The sequence below is a fragment of the Passer domesticus genome, chromosome 14 (genome assembly GCF_036417665.1).
Source record: "Passer domesticus isolate bPasDom1 chromosome 14, bPasDom1.hap1, whole genome shotgun sequence".
Taxonomy (NCBI): domain Eukaryota; kingdom Metazoa; phylum Chordata; class Aves; order Passeriformes; family Passeridae; genus Passer; species Passer domesticus.
This window is the reverse complement of record NC_087487.1, coordinates 13,443,780-13,458,062: the sequence shown is the minus strand read 5'-3', so window position 1 is coordinate 13,458,062 and position 14,283 is coordinate 13,443,780. Positions and strand designations below refer to the sequence as shown.

General features: G+C 42.2%; 1 protein-coding gene across 2 annotated transcripts in view; it reads left to right on the top strand.

Moving 5' to 3' along the window:
* AGBL1 (AGBL carboxypeptidase 1) overlaps positions 1 to 14,072 on the top strand; it is a 365,053-nt gene extending 350,981 nt beyond the window's left edge. Inside the window, exon 24 of one of the 2 annotated variants that reach the window (XR_010347512.1) lies at positions 13,466 to 14,072. Coding sequence is in view for 1 of the 2 variants with exons in the window: in XM_064388768.1 (XP_064244838.1) it covers positions 13,466 to 13,484 (19 nt within the window). In the remaining variant the exon portion in view is untranslated. The remainder of the gene's footprint in view (positions 1 to 13,465) is intronic. The other variant, XM_064388768.1, reaches the window with a different exon arrangement.
* Positions 14,073 to 14,283: the final 211 nt, after the last annotated feature.

Below are 14,283 nucleotides of genomic sequence, written 5' to 3'. Positions count from 1 at the left end.
GTTGAGACACATCAGCTTCACCCCCTGAGCTGCCAGCATGAGCCTGCACATTGGGTAAACCACATGTATTGTTTTTTCTGGAAAATCTCTACCTTAGCCCTTAGGTCATGGGGTATTGTCCATCTGGCCTTGGATCTGGAAGAAATGTGGCTGCATTTCCTAATATAACGGGCATAGGAATACACTGGCTATTCTGTGACTGTACTTCATGTCCTGCAGTCCCCGCTGATCATATTTCTAAACAAAACAATATGAGGGTCCTGATCTAGATTTGAGAATGATCTGGAGTAGGAGGAGGAGCAGGGCATCATTTGTGTGAGCAAATGCAGTATTTAAATATGTGCTCATTCAGAGTGGTTCAATAGCAAACTAAATTGACTGCAGCATCTACCTGCCAACAAAGGGACACTGAAGCTTCTCTGAGACCAGATTTGTCAGGCTGGACAGGTTCAGGCAGAGTAACAGGAATAAAAATGTGATTCTCATGAATTTCCTGGTTTTTATCAGCTCATGTCATGCACAGTCCTGATATCAAGTGAATCTACATTTGTATTTATTATCATCTATTTGGGTGACCGAGACTAGAAATTAATAATAACAGCAACAGGAATAGCACAGCTTTCTGAGCTGGAAAATATCTGACACTGATTAAACTGCAAATCTAAATAATTGATATTAATTACATGAAGTTTTTAGCAATAATCTGCACAAAAGAACTCTGAAATTAGAGGATTAGAAACTAGAGATAATACTCAGCAGCTGGTTCAGAGGCATTATGCAAGCACATAGTTGACATGAACCCAAGAAGTATGATTCATAGAGCTCTTCATTTTTCTTTCCTCATCTTAAACTGGCATTTGTAGAAGCAAGATGCCCAAGCTGGCAGAAAAGAGATTACTTGGTCCCTGGCATGTTAAAAATAAAATAATTTTAACTTTCTGTCTTTGAACAAGCAAGCATTCATGGAAGATTTTTAGTAACAAGATCTTATTTAAATATTTTGGACTCTCCTTTCAACTCCCAGTTTGTAATCTCAGGGCACAATGACACAGCATTCTATGGAGATGTGGGCAGGCAGTGAATTCACATGTCATGGACATAGCTTGGATCTGAAAATCAGCAACAATTTTTTGTTATATGTATATATATATATCTCCTCCCTGTAAAGACAGTGAATTATGCTAAAGCTGTGGCAGTGAGAACCTAGTGGATAGATGTCAGGCACCAGCTGAGCATCTGGCCCCTTATTGTATTTTAAATGATGCACATTTATAACTGTAAAGCAGACAGACAAGCGATACTGTCTAACATCACCATCACTAATAGCTCTAATAGCTCATGTATCCACAGCCTGCCTCATCCTGTCCTAGCTCAAAGCAATTTTGAGACAATGGGCCCAGCTCTTTTCAGATAGATATAAATGAGATGTATGGAAAAAGCACAATTCCCCCTGCAACAGTCCAACAATGCTGATGCCCCTTCCAGGCTGAACCACCACCTGGTTGTACCCCAGAGAGGCAAATATCATATAGAAAACCAGAGGAATTTTTCTATTTCTTTTTTACTCATTACTTGTGCCTTTGAAAACATTTAGACACTGTTTTTAATTATTATTTTGATGGTGAAGTCTTTTTAAGGAAAAGAATTCTGAAATATGGAAATACGAAGTCCCAGCCTGTGCAAATCCAGCATCTGCTAAACCTTCCTGTTGAGGGTGCAGTTCTCCTTGAAGGCAGCATGAGAACAGCCTTTATCAGAACCACAGAGTGGTTTGGGGTGAAAGGGACCCTAGAGGTCATTTATTCCAAGCCCCAGTGAACAGGGACATCTTCAATTTGAAGGGCTCATCCAGCCTGGCTTTGAATGCTGCCAGGGACAGGGCATCCACCAGCCTGGGCATCCTGTGCCAGTGTTTCATCACCCTCATTGTGAACTATTTCTTCCTTATATAAAGTCATAATCTACTCTTTTTTTAATATAAAGCCAAGGTTCCCTGTCCTTTCACAACAGGCCCTGCTAAAAAGTCTGTCCCTCTTCCTATAGGGAACATCCCAGATTAAGGCAGTATGAACACTTTACCAAGTACCTGGGAAGGCAGCTTTGACACTTTTGATTTTGAAAGTCACCTTACAGCCTATAAAGAGAGATGTGCAGGCCTTGGGTTTGCCAGCTGCTATAAAGCTTGTGTATTTCCAGCATCCAGCTCAGTACCTTGTGGGCTCCAGAAAGGGATACACCAGTGCATCCTTTTCTCCTTGGGCTGTGAGTGATGGGACGCTGGAATTGGCCTCCTCCCAGGGAAACAAAGGCCTAGAAATGATCCTCTGGAAGGGAAAGGGAGGAAAGACAAAAGGGGCTGAAGTAATAAGCACTGGGAACCCATGATATGACATGTTTTGGCTCTTTCCAAACCTAATGCAGTTTTTATATGCAGACATAAAAGACCACATTTTCTGATTCCCCTCAAATAATTACCTGATAAACCCCCACTTTTGGAGTTGGTCCGAGCCATCCATTACACCACTGCCATGAACTTTATTTCATACCACACCAGGGAGGAGACAGAGCAGTTGGAGTGCTCACACACTGCATGTAATAACTGGCCATAAAAATCAATGTAAAATTTAATGCAAAAGGTCTGTGGGCACCCAACCATTGGAGTCCAGTGATAAGGCAGATGGAGAGCACCACTGTGCTTTCCAGCAAGTGCTGTATTTTCTTTAATGTTCCTGAATTATAAATGCTGTTGCTGTTTTGTCCATCTACATACTATTAAAATGTGCTGCAACCACAACATTTATGTCTCTGGGTGGTTTTTGGTTGCAGTTTCCTGGACTCAGGATGTGTTTTGTATTCTGGATGGGTCCCATGCAGGACCTGGGAGGGAGAGCAGGAATATCTTCCCACTGTTTTCTCTGGAGTGACCTGATTGATATGCAGCCAGCAGTCCTGCTGTGCCCTACCCTTCATGGGAGGGACTGGGAACAGAGTTGCTGCTCTCTGTGTGTGCCTGACCCAGCCAGTCCTAAAGAACAAAGGTTGCATTTACATGCAAGCTCAGTGTCATGGGTGTCACTCAGCTGGTCTTGAATGAACTTTCAGTGCTCAGATGAATAATTTTATTTTAAATAACAGCTCTCGTCAACCAGAGGATCCTTCCCAACTCACTGGCTCCTTCACAGCATTCAGAGAAGAAAGGAGCACAGGATCTACCTGAAATATTAGAAAAGGAAAAATAATAGGAAACAGTAGAGGGTCATTGACCTTTGTTTCCAGTCTGACATGAGCAGGCAGTGGGATGTTGAAGTCCCAACAAAGGGACATGTTTCTCCAGTTCTTATCTATCCTTGTCACTCAGCATACAGCTTTTCACATGCACTCCCACAGGGATGAAGAAAGGAAGAAGGATATTGTTTGGCTGTTATCAATTTTAGCATGCACAGGTGCTCAGATATTAAGAACTGAGACCAGAGAAATCATTACAGCTCTGATGTGTCTATAAAGGCACAGAAGCATGAGCCCTACTTTGGCTGTAATGTTAAGAATTACATTGTTCCTAATGATTTTAGCAATGGACTTATTTCAAACAACAGTAACCTGTAGAATGAGCCACTCTATTAGCTTCCTTTTGGATATACAGCTGCAGTGGCTGTTCATGAAGTGTATTAAGTCTGGGGCATTTTCTCTTTATTCTGGGAGCTGTTATTGATTTTACCCTAATAGATACTTGGGTCCAACATATGATGAAAAGTCATTTAGAAGAGAAAGAGAAAAGAATTCTTAACTCCTAGCACCTGTGATTCAAAACATCTCTGTTTAAGTATCACTGCAAAATTCCAAGGGAACAAAAATGGCCAGAAGAATGGAGAACATCACAGGCAGGTTGGAGGAAGCTGAAACAGGATTTTGTGAAGCCATTTTACAGTGCAGCTAAAGTGTTCTGAAGTATTTATTAAAGCAAACAATTATGCTATTCAGTACTGTTTAAGGTTATTATAAAACTTGTATTAGACGAGTAATTGCCTCTGGATAAGCATATGGCTTCCTCTGCTAAAAAAAAAGAGTATTTCCACAGGCTAATGATTTCTGTGTAAGAATTGGGTAGAAGTGATTCAGGGAATGCAACAGCTGATTCTTCAGGCACAATCTGAAAATTATGAAATATAAGTTTGTCTTAAATGAAAATGTGTGAGATGCACAAGAGCACTTACTCTTGGATGCAGCACATAAGAGTGTGTCACATGTACTAATGCACGTGTGTATCAATGTCACCTGTGCACATGTGCATTGATGGAAAGCACCTTGCCTTCAGGTGTACACACCTGCCAGGCTTTGCCCACAGTACCCCAGCAAAATGATAAATTCTGGACCATCTGCCCACCTTTGTGCATCCTGCTGTTCCTGCTTGGGGAAAAAAAAAAACAACAACAAAAAACCAACAACCTTGCTGTAATATTGTTTTGCACTCTGAAATGGGCTGAGGCCTCTTTGAAGATTTCCCTGAAATCACAAGATTAGTTCAGACCAACTCATTTTACTTATGTAGAGCTCAAACCAGATATTTGATATTCTCACAAATGCTCATTCCATCAATTGGAAATCTTTGGAGTGCCAGGATTGTTTATATTGAATCAAGCTGCCACAGTTCTCTTTGAAACAGAATGTGGTTTCCTTCTGTTGCTTCATGATTTATTAGCAGGTAAAGAATTGGTTAAGCTGGAAAACTGGTTGAGTAGTGAGGAAGGGGTGGATAAAGATCAGCATCTGGTTCAAGTGGTATTGGAACTCCCTTCTGAGTGGTTTGAAACAGGATTGAACAGCTGGAGATGCTGAGCCTGGAGCTATGTGACAGGATAAGCAAATGACATTCCCATTTCACAGAATGGTGGGGGAGCTGACTGGGTTGCTGGTTATCACACTTACAAGGTAGTAGAAGGGTTAGAGAAGTCTGTGGAGAGCAACCTGCAGCCTCATCCAAGAGCTCCCTGGATGGAGCAGCAGGGAGAGAAGAAGGGAGCAGCAAGGAGGAGCAGAGAATGACAAAGAAAGTGAAACACTGTCTAAGTTCCTAAATTGTGCCTGGCTCTGGGACACATTGCCAAGTGCCATGGCTATCTGAAGAGCACCATGTGACAGGTACATCAGGGTCACTGCCTCGGAAGAGGCTGGAGTGATGAAAACTTGCTGGAGGGCTGCAGATAGAGGGAAGTGCTGGGAAGGAAGCCAACACCTCAGGCACTGGGAAGCTGGAGGCTGTCCAAGTGACGTGGACGGTGAGAGCCAGCGGGTGTCCTGTTCATGGGGCTATTTGTCACACTAAACTAGATTATCAGGAAATAAAAGTCCAGCCTACATGTTTATAAATCCTTCCACATCCCAGCCACAGGGCTGTGGATGTGATGTGCAGGTAGCTGGCTATGAGGTTTCTGAGTCATGACAAATGGGGCTCTATTCCCCAGCTGGGAAAGGGAAAGCAGTGTGGGGGTCAAACTCTCCTTGCAGCTGAGCTCTTCCTTATGCATCCCTCCCCCTTCTTCATTCCACTTGGCTGCAGTGTTTCATTTACAGGAACCTGCAGGAGCCAAGGTTGTTCATCTCTGCCACTGAGCCTTCCTCCTACTGCAGGCACTGCCACACACGTAGGCAAAGGACCATTGTTACCATCAGCTACTGTTGGTAGCATGAAGAACAGGCTGCACTGAACACAATCATCTCAAGTAATGCTGAACTTGCAGTTTCTAATGTTAAATCATCATGGAAATAGCCAATCCTGTTTTCATTTACACAGTGAGAGTTTGAAGCAGGAATGGAAAGGGCCAGGTAATTCTGCTGCTCTTGTGCTCTGGAGTTACTGCTGTGGGCCCAAGACCCTCAGCTGAGGGTGTTCCTCTGCAGGCATCTCTGGGGAGCACTCTAAGGAGCCAGAGCAAAAACAACCCTGCAAGACAAATCCATCTTTATGTCTGTGGTTCTGTTCCTCTGATAAAACTAGGATTGGGAGGAAAAAACCACAGGCATGGCCAGGAAACAAGAGAAAAATGGTCATAAGTCAGGGAAAAGCACTTTTTGCTGATGGGTGAGGGCTTTGCTCTGGTTGTTGTGTTCTACCAGTGGCCTCTTACATGTGCTGAAAAAAAAACCCTTAATTTTTTTGTAGAAACTAACTTAGTTCTGCTAGACCTCAGTGAGCAGGAAGTGACAGGCTGGTGTGAGCAGAGGGACTGTGCATCTCGAGTAATGAACTTAATTCATTACTCTGCAAAACAGCCTCCAGAGTCACACGGGGATAGAAAACTCAGTGATGAATCAGGCCCAGCATTTGCTGCAAATTTAGACTGCTGTCTAGTTGGCAAATAGCTCTGAATCCAGTCCCCATGCTGCCTAAGTACCTTCATTACTCTTAAGTGCTATATTTACTTAATAATTTGGACCAATTATTTTCAGGTTCATTAGTCCCAATTGTTCATTTTTCTCATGGTTTGATTGGTTTCTGAAACTTCATGGTTTTAGTTTTCCTCCAAAACTGAGAGTAGTAAGTAGGAAAGTGCTAATAACAAGAAATACACCTTCTGGAAAGTTGGTTTTTTTTGTTCTTTTTAACTGAATAATGATGTGAACAAAAGCTCATTAAACTCTAGGGCTTTTGGAACATATTCTGGATGCACCAGAGCAATCTGAGTTTTGGGGAAAGCAAAACTAGAAATCTAAGATCAACTGAAGATAATTCATCCTAAAACCACCTTAGATTATATTTGGCAGTTTTGAAATTTAACTCTCAGCTGCACTTGTTAAACATGGATGTCAATAACTCCTGAGGCCACAGTCTTGCCCTCCACTGGTTTTCTATGTTTCCAACCTCTCCATTGGTTTTCCATGTTTCATCCATCTAGGTTCAATTCCAAACCCTGACTTGAGGCACCACGGACAGATTGATCAAGGCAAAGGAGAACCAAGATATCAGAGTACCAGCTCAGAGTGGCAAAATGGGTAGAAAACTTTCAGAAGGAAGAAAAGATTGAAATGAAGCTGCCAGTGATGCAGTTTCCATGACAACTGCCCTTCCACCTACAGTTTTAATCCACTTTTCCAGGCAGCCATTCCAGGAAGTGCAGGAAACCACACAACAGCTGCACATATCCTATTTCTAACACATCTCCTGATTAAAATAATTATTCTGTATATAGAGATGGCTCTGAGCAGCAGTGGCTGAAGGTTTTGGATAGCCTGGGGGAGGTGATTTCTCCCAGTGCTAGATACTTTCTGAAATAGCACATGTGGATGCAAAGCCTAGCATTTGCTGGACGTAGAGTGAAGAAAGTGCAAAGCCATTGCAATGGGATATGTCCTGTTGTCCCTACAGAACTCCATGTCCTGTTTATGTCACCTGTTGGGTAAAGTCTCTTGTCTGTGCCAGAGCCTCTAAGCTGCACGTGCTGAGACTTTATTTTAGCAGAAGTAGCAAGGACCAGGTTTAAAGCCAGAGCACATGACTTGCCTGTCACACTCCATGTCCAACATTTGTGGAGATCGATGGCAGCCCCAGTGCCAACCTCACCTTCAAATTGTCCTTTCACAAGGGCAAACTGATGAAGTATTTTGTGGGAAATCATTCCTTTAATCCTGATGGGACCACGTGGTGATTGCAGCACTGTGTGGATTCTGTGTGGGGATTATGTGGACTGACATCAGAAGGCAGTGAGCCACCTTTGTAGTCCTGAGGATGTTATCTCCCATTGTCATCTCTGTTATTGTTACCTCTGCTCTGCTTTCTAAAGGCCCCTGCAAAGATCCACGTTCCCTTCTGCTAAATAACACAACAGGTTGGGACAGAGATTATACCAAAGAGCTTGTAATTTACACCAACACAGTGGAAAAAGAGTTGAGAGAAAGTAAAGCTTTTGACAGGTAGAGAAATAAGGAATAGAGAAATAAAATGGTTTTGTTAAAGTCACACACTATGTTTGTGGCCAGAGTGAGTCCAGATCCCTGAGTCTTCTATCAGCATGATGGCTCTCTCTTTCCTGCACTCCCAGGCTGTCACTCTCATTTTTCCTACAGAAATATTAAGATAGCCCTGGCAGATGCATCACCTGAAGGGGAGCCTGTCTGAAATTATCCTTTCTTCCCTCCAAGGAGTGCCAGGGGAAATCTCCATTTCCACACCATAACTATGTTAACTGCTTGATTCCAAAGGAAGCAGATAACAGGAAGGTAATAGTTTGGGAATGGGCAAGTAAATAAAAGAATATGTCTCTCCAATAAGCCTCAATTCTCTGGGAATTATTTTTTAAAGACTTACAAAGAAGCCTGCCAGAACAGGTAATGACTAAAGGGAGAGTGCCTAAAAAACTTCATGTACTACAGTTACAGTGCTAGAAACAAGGATTTAGCCAATATGGGGAGATCTCTGGGTGACAGCATTTCTACCAAAGACTTCAGAACAAACTCTGGCGCTTCTTAGTATTTAATATCTAAACAGAAAGGGCCAGATTATGAGTTCTTGAATTTTCTCTCTTAAATTCACATAGTTCCAGTGTCTCAGAGAGTCCAGGGGGACTGAGAAACCTGACTCTAAAATCCAGTTGAATGATTTTGAAATAAAACATCTCCCTTTCTCAGAGATCACTTGTGTTGGTACTTAGTGTTTAGTGATAGTGGATATTAGGGTAACACCACGTTTCCAGCTGGGCTGCTCCAAGTTCTTCCTGGCTTCACAGGGATGAGCAGAGCTGTGTGAGGAGTGTCATCTTTGACTGAAATGAGTAATGAACTCAGGAGGGCTGTGGGGAGGGAATGCCAGAAATGGGACAGTGGCTGTTATAAGATCACAGATAAGGGAAATTCTGAGTGTATTTTTGTTCAGCTGTGCCTGAGCCAGAGGTGTGGAGGACAACTTCTGGGTGAATGTCACTCCACCAAGTATTATTTGCCAAGTGCAGTGCAGCAAGAAGGAAAACTTATCTTGCATTTTCCAGTGTCCCCATTTCATAAAAATGACACATTAATATTCATTATACCACATACATTATCATTTTGGAAGGAGATTACTGAGGATTCACTATTTTCTCTCCATCATATTTTCCAATTAGGATCCCCTCTTTTGCAAATAATAAGCTTTTTGTTGCCAGAGGCTTTGCAGCAAAGTTCCAGTCACAGCTTTTGGCATTCTCTTCAGCCTCTATTTCAGAAAGCAGTGAAAATTGAAGAACAATTATATTTTAAATGACAGGTTAATCTTGCTGTACTAAACATGATTAGAGGATCACCTGGCTAGTGTCAGGGAATATAAGAACTGGTAGGAATAGTTTCCAAAAAACTCTAGGGAGATAGGTAAGGAAGACTTCTTACAAATTCACCACTGAGCCAACTGGGCTGATCAGACAAACTGACAGATACTTCAGAATTCTTGGAGCAGAGACAAGAGGATAAGAGTAGAACAGCAAAGAAAAAGGGGCAGCCTGAGTCCTTGTTCCCCTTAAAATGGAAAAATCTTTTGCCTCTGTGGTTGTCTCACATGTACAAAAGCAAACAAGGCAGTTCTCTTTTAGCAAGAAACATGGTTGTGGATGGGTGACTGCTGAGCTGTGCCAGGCAGGGGGAGACCAGGACTTCACGTTTTGACCTCAGTTGTCTCCATACTTATTTGCACTTGAAATCTTTCCTTTAGGCTCCTTTTTAGAGTAGAGACAAACCCAAACACCATCCTTCTTCAAAGGAGGAAGAAATGGTGAAGAAAAATGCAAAAAAAAACACTCTTAGATGCTTAAGTGCCAGGAGACTGATCACTAAATAATGCTTGGGATAAACACTGGGATAGACACTGTGTGGCTGTATCTGTGCAGCCAGCAGCACATCACTTTTCTGGAGAGTGCATTACAAGCAAAGACAACAAGGGAACAATGGGAACTCTACTCAAAATGTACAGGAATGTCAGCAAACCCTTTCCCCATTCCTGGTCCTCCACTGCCTCTCCTCTCCGTCCACCACCACAAGACTTTTTGCCTCATTGATGTGTGGCAGGAGGTGTCTCCAGGTGAACCTGCTTCCAGGCAAGCAGGCAGGTGATGTCTACAGTCCTTCATGCTCACCAGACCAGATGTAGAGTGCTCCAACCTCCTCAACTGCAATTGGCCTGACTGTGGATTTCCATTAGTAAAAATTTGTAAAGGAAAAAAATTAAAGGAATAAAAAAGCATAACAAAACACAAGAAATACAAATTTAGCCAGCTCTGTGAGAGGCTAAGTATTCCCTACACACACATACACATGCTAGTAAAACAGCCCTTTAAGGTTGTTGGTGTTGTCAGTTACAAGAGCAGCATTTAACATTTAGTGGTTGGTTTTGGTCAGAGCTGTTACGTTTCATTGTTTGCTAGATTTGTTCCTTAAATTTGCTTGGCTCTGTGCCATGTAATTCCTCCAGTTTTGTTTTATATTGTGCTTGGAGTTGAAGTATTTTTTTTTCCCTCTTTGAATACACATTATGGAAGGATTTTCTTCTTTCTGACCCAGTGCATTGTCTTGTCATGTCTGATGTTTATCTAAAGGGCACAGATGTCTCCTTACAAGCTCTGTTGGAGTTCCAGCTTGTTCTCAGCCTCCTCCTAGATGAGAGTCACCAATTGAAGCAGGCATGAGAAAGTTTTTGGGTTAATTATATTGGGAAGAAGTTTGCAGAAAAATACCTGGTCTGCTGATGCAGTAGCTCTTATAGAAGTCTAAAAGTAAAGAGACAGAAATAAGATTATGCCTGTACTTATTTTCTGTTATAATAGGCTGGATTAGCTTTTCAATTAAAACAAATACAAAGCAAGGAAATCCTGCTGTGCATCTTGACCTTTTTTACAGACTGGTACTCATTCTTGTGAATTGACTTGTTATTTGCCAGGTCTGTTTTAATCAAAAATTCGGGGAGTGAGAGGTTTTCACAAGTGTTTGCCAGACTTCTTGCCATTTAGAAATTGTGATCAGTCATCAAAGCCACATGGTTCTGTGGTCTCCATAGTTCTTATTCCTGATTCCTGGGGGATCAAAATCTTTATAGCAAGGTTTTAAAGGCAGGGCAATGTGATTTAGCTGTTGGTGTTCATATCCAGCTGAGAACACGAAAAACATGTTCCCATCCCAGCAGACTGCAGTGGGCACCCACAAAATAACCCTGGCAACAAACTTCACCTCCCTGTATATTGTGTCTTTTCTCTGTCTAGTCAGATACTTTTTCAGCTAAACAGTATTGACCTATAGGGTTTTGAGCTCAATTTCCACTCCTATTACGTTTTCTGGCATGTTTATAGTACTTCTAATTAATTATTTCTAATTGCCTGTGTTTTTCTCCCCCCCCCCTTTTTTTTTTTTTTTGTGCCTTTATTTCTTGTTTCTCTCCCAGCCTTGGTAACAAGATGTTATATCTCTTGAGGCTATGAGGGTAAAAGTCTATTAATAAATAATTAAGTGATGAGCTCCAGCAGTGTGGAGTCACGTCTTGCCACCACATGGCTGTAGTCTCCATGACGACTCACCGGTGTGGACTGAAGGGATCTCTTTGAGAGAAGGCAAGAAGAGGTTATACAGGGCAAAAATATGAGAAATTATATCTTAAAATATTAAAGGCATCGTCACACTGGCTAGTTCCCTAAATAACCTGGAAAGATGGAAATCCATTACCCCTGTTCTACCAGCATCCCCTCTTTCTGTCTGCCACTGTCCCATGGGTTTTTTTCTGGCCCAGAGCCTCCAGCACTGAGTCTTTCCACTCTGCAGATGGTCCTATCTGCCCAGCAGCATTTTCCCTGTCCCCATTTCCCCTCTGACCTTGCAGATCCACAGCAATCCTGCTGCTGAACTGCTCAGTCTCCATCCATGAGAAGGGTGACTGATCTCTAAGAATGGTGAGCACTGAAGAGTTTTTCATGTGTCAACAAGTCAAACCTTAAAGCCTGAATTCCAGAGGTTGCCACTTGTGTGCTCCTCTGTGCACTCCTTGCCTTTCACAACAGCATGTCACCTTTCCCTGGAGCTGCCCTGCAACCTGCCTTTCTGCAAAATTCACACCTGCTCTTCATTAGAGCAAGATTTTGAGAAGCTTTTGCTGTGCTTTTCTCCTTTTCTGGTGAGACTTGGAGGCAGTTTCATATGCTGGCACATGAAGTAGCCCTTCTATTTTTTCTCATCACATAATCCACCTCTAAGTATAGCAAAGACATTTCTTGCCCACTCAAAGCAGTAGTTTTCAAAGGAAAAAATTGTTATCTCAGCAGTTCCAGCATCTGTAAAAGTGTGTCCTTGTGCAGCAGCAGGATCTGAAACCCCCTTAGTCTGTTTTCAGCTTTCCATCTGTGTTAGCAGCTCCACTCTCCACCAGCATCCTGATCCATGCATTTCAGCCAACGTAATTTTCCCAAACCCCCACCTCTCCAACACATTTCATGGGAACACGAGAAATGTTAAGCTTCCTGTAATGCCAAGGATCTAAATCACACTAATTATCTCCCAGACTTCAGAAACATCCTGGGCTTTCATTTCCTCTGCAAACTTCTGGAGCATTTACATTAACTTTTGGCAGGTAAACTGTAGGGGGCCCAAGCCATCCATCACATAAAACTGCATTGAAAACACATCAAATTCAGAGTTCTGACAGGCAGATAGGTCTGTGCTCTGAAGGAATGAAAGTTTTGATGCCACAGATCCCTTTTCCTCACAGGAGGACGTGATGTTTAAACCCAGGATCCTCCTTCTTCCCACACACTGACAGCAACCACGATTTGCTGACTTCTCAGTGTCCACAGCCCCACATGGACACAAGCCTGGTGACAACCCTCTCATCTTGGTGTCACTTGTGGTCTTCTTTAAGCTTCTAGGACAGGATCTGCCTGACAAAAGGTGGTTCTGACCTTGTAGAACTGAAATCTGCTTCAAATTGGGTATTGATGGAGCGAACAGCCCTCGGTTCACCCTGGGAGTGGGTCTGTTCCATTTGGTTACCACCAAGTGAAATAGAAAAATCTTTTCCATCCCCCTTAGTGGCCTGTTTTCTCCCTTTATTTTTCTGGTGGCAGATGCTAAAATGGAGGTGAAAGATGGTTTGAGTGAGGTTATCAGAGGGATAAAACAATACTTGAAGCAGCTTCCAACCTGTTTTCCTGCTGTTCTTCCATAGCCATTGCACAGCTTTTCAGAAATTGTTTCCCTGCCCTTTTTACCTTCGTGTTCTTCTCCAGCCAACAGATTGAGGCCGGAGCAGAAAAGCAAAGTGGATTAATAGTTTAGGGTTTTTTCTTCAGAAATCTGGCATCCTATCTTTGATTACACACTTCTTGATATTCACCATCACCAGTGGAAAAGAAAAGGATGTAATCTGAAATTCAGAGCTTGGTAGGTAAAATAAAGTATAACAAGAATAACTATGACAATTATGCTGATTCTGAGGATAAATGTTTTCATCTTCCTTTTTCCTTTTCTTTTTTAGGACTGCCTATGGATTCTAAGACTGACTAGGGATTTAAAATTCTTCATCTCTTCTTAAGTGATTTTGGCAACCTAATTTTGATTCAATATTTCCACGATGCTGAAGGAAAAAGAGAAAAAGAATAATTACACAAAACAAAATAAGCAGAAATTGTTTCAGTGAGGTGTTTTGATCACCCTCATGAGCTGTTTTCTTGCTGTGTTGTGCGTGACTGAAAATCAGAAAGTGAATCTGCCTATTACAAAATGGGAAGCTGACCAAACTCGTTTCATCAGACTTCAGCAAAAATAGCAAACAAGGGAAAAATAAACGTAGGTAATTATTTCCATTCTGACAAAGAGACCTCATGAATGATACAGGAAAAGCTTCCTGAAAAAGAAATTAAAAACCTAAGTTAAAGTTCTGTGAATGGGGGAAAATTGAACAGGTTCCCACCTGTGGTGTCATGGACTATCAGTGAACGAACGACCTTTGGATCTGCTCCCTGGGAAGTCCCTGGAAAGGGGCTCCATCTCCCCCCTGAACCATAACCTGGGCTCTCTGTATGCTGCTGCTTGCTTTTGGAGTAAATTTCAACCCTGAACAAGGAGCTGAATAAACAAATTATTGCCTGTGCGTGTGTGTTTATTAGGAAAAAAAACCCAAAAAACCACACTGATTACTTGGCAGCCTGATATTTCATAATATCACAAAGGGTTTTGAGAGATGAACAGCTAAAGCAAACCCTCCATGAAAACCAATATCTCCACCTGTGGGAAATGCAAAGATAACAGGCAATTGTGACTAAAAATGCAATTACTACAAGAGAAAAAGGTTCA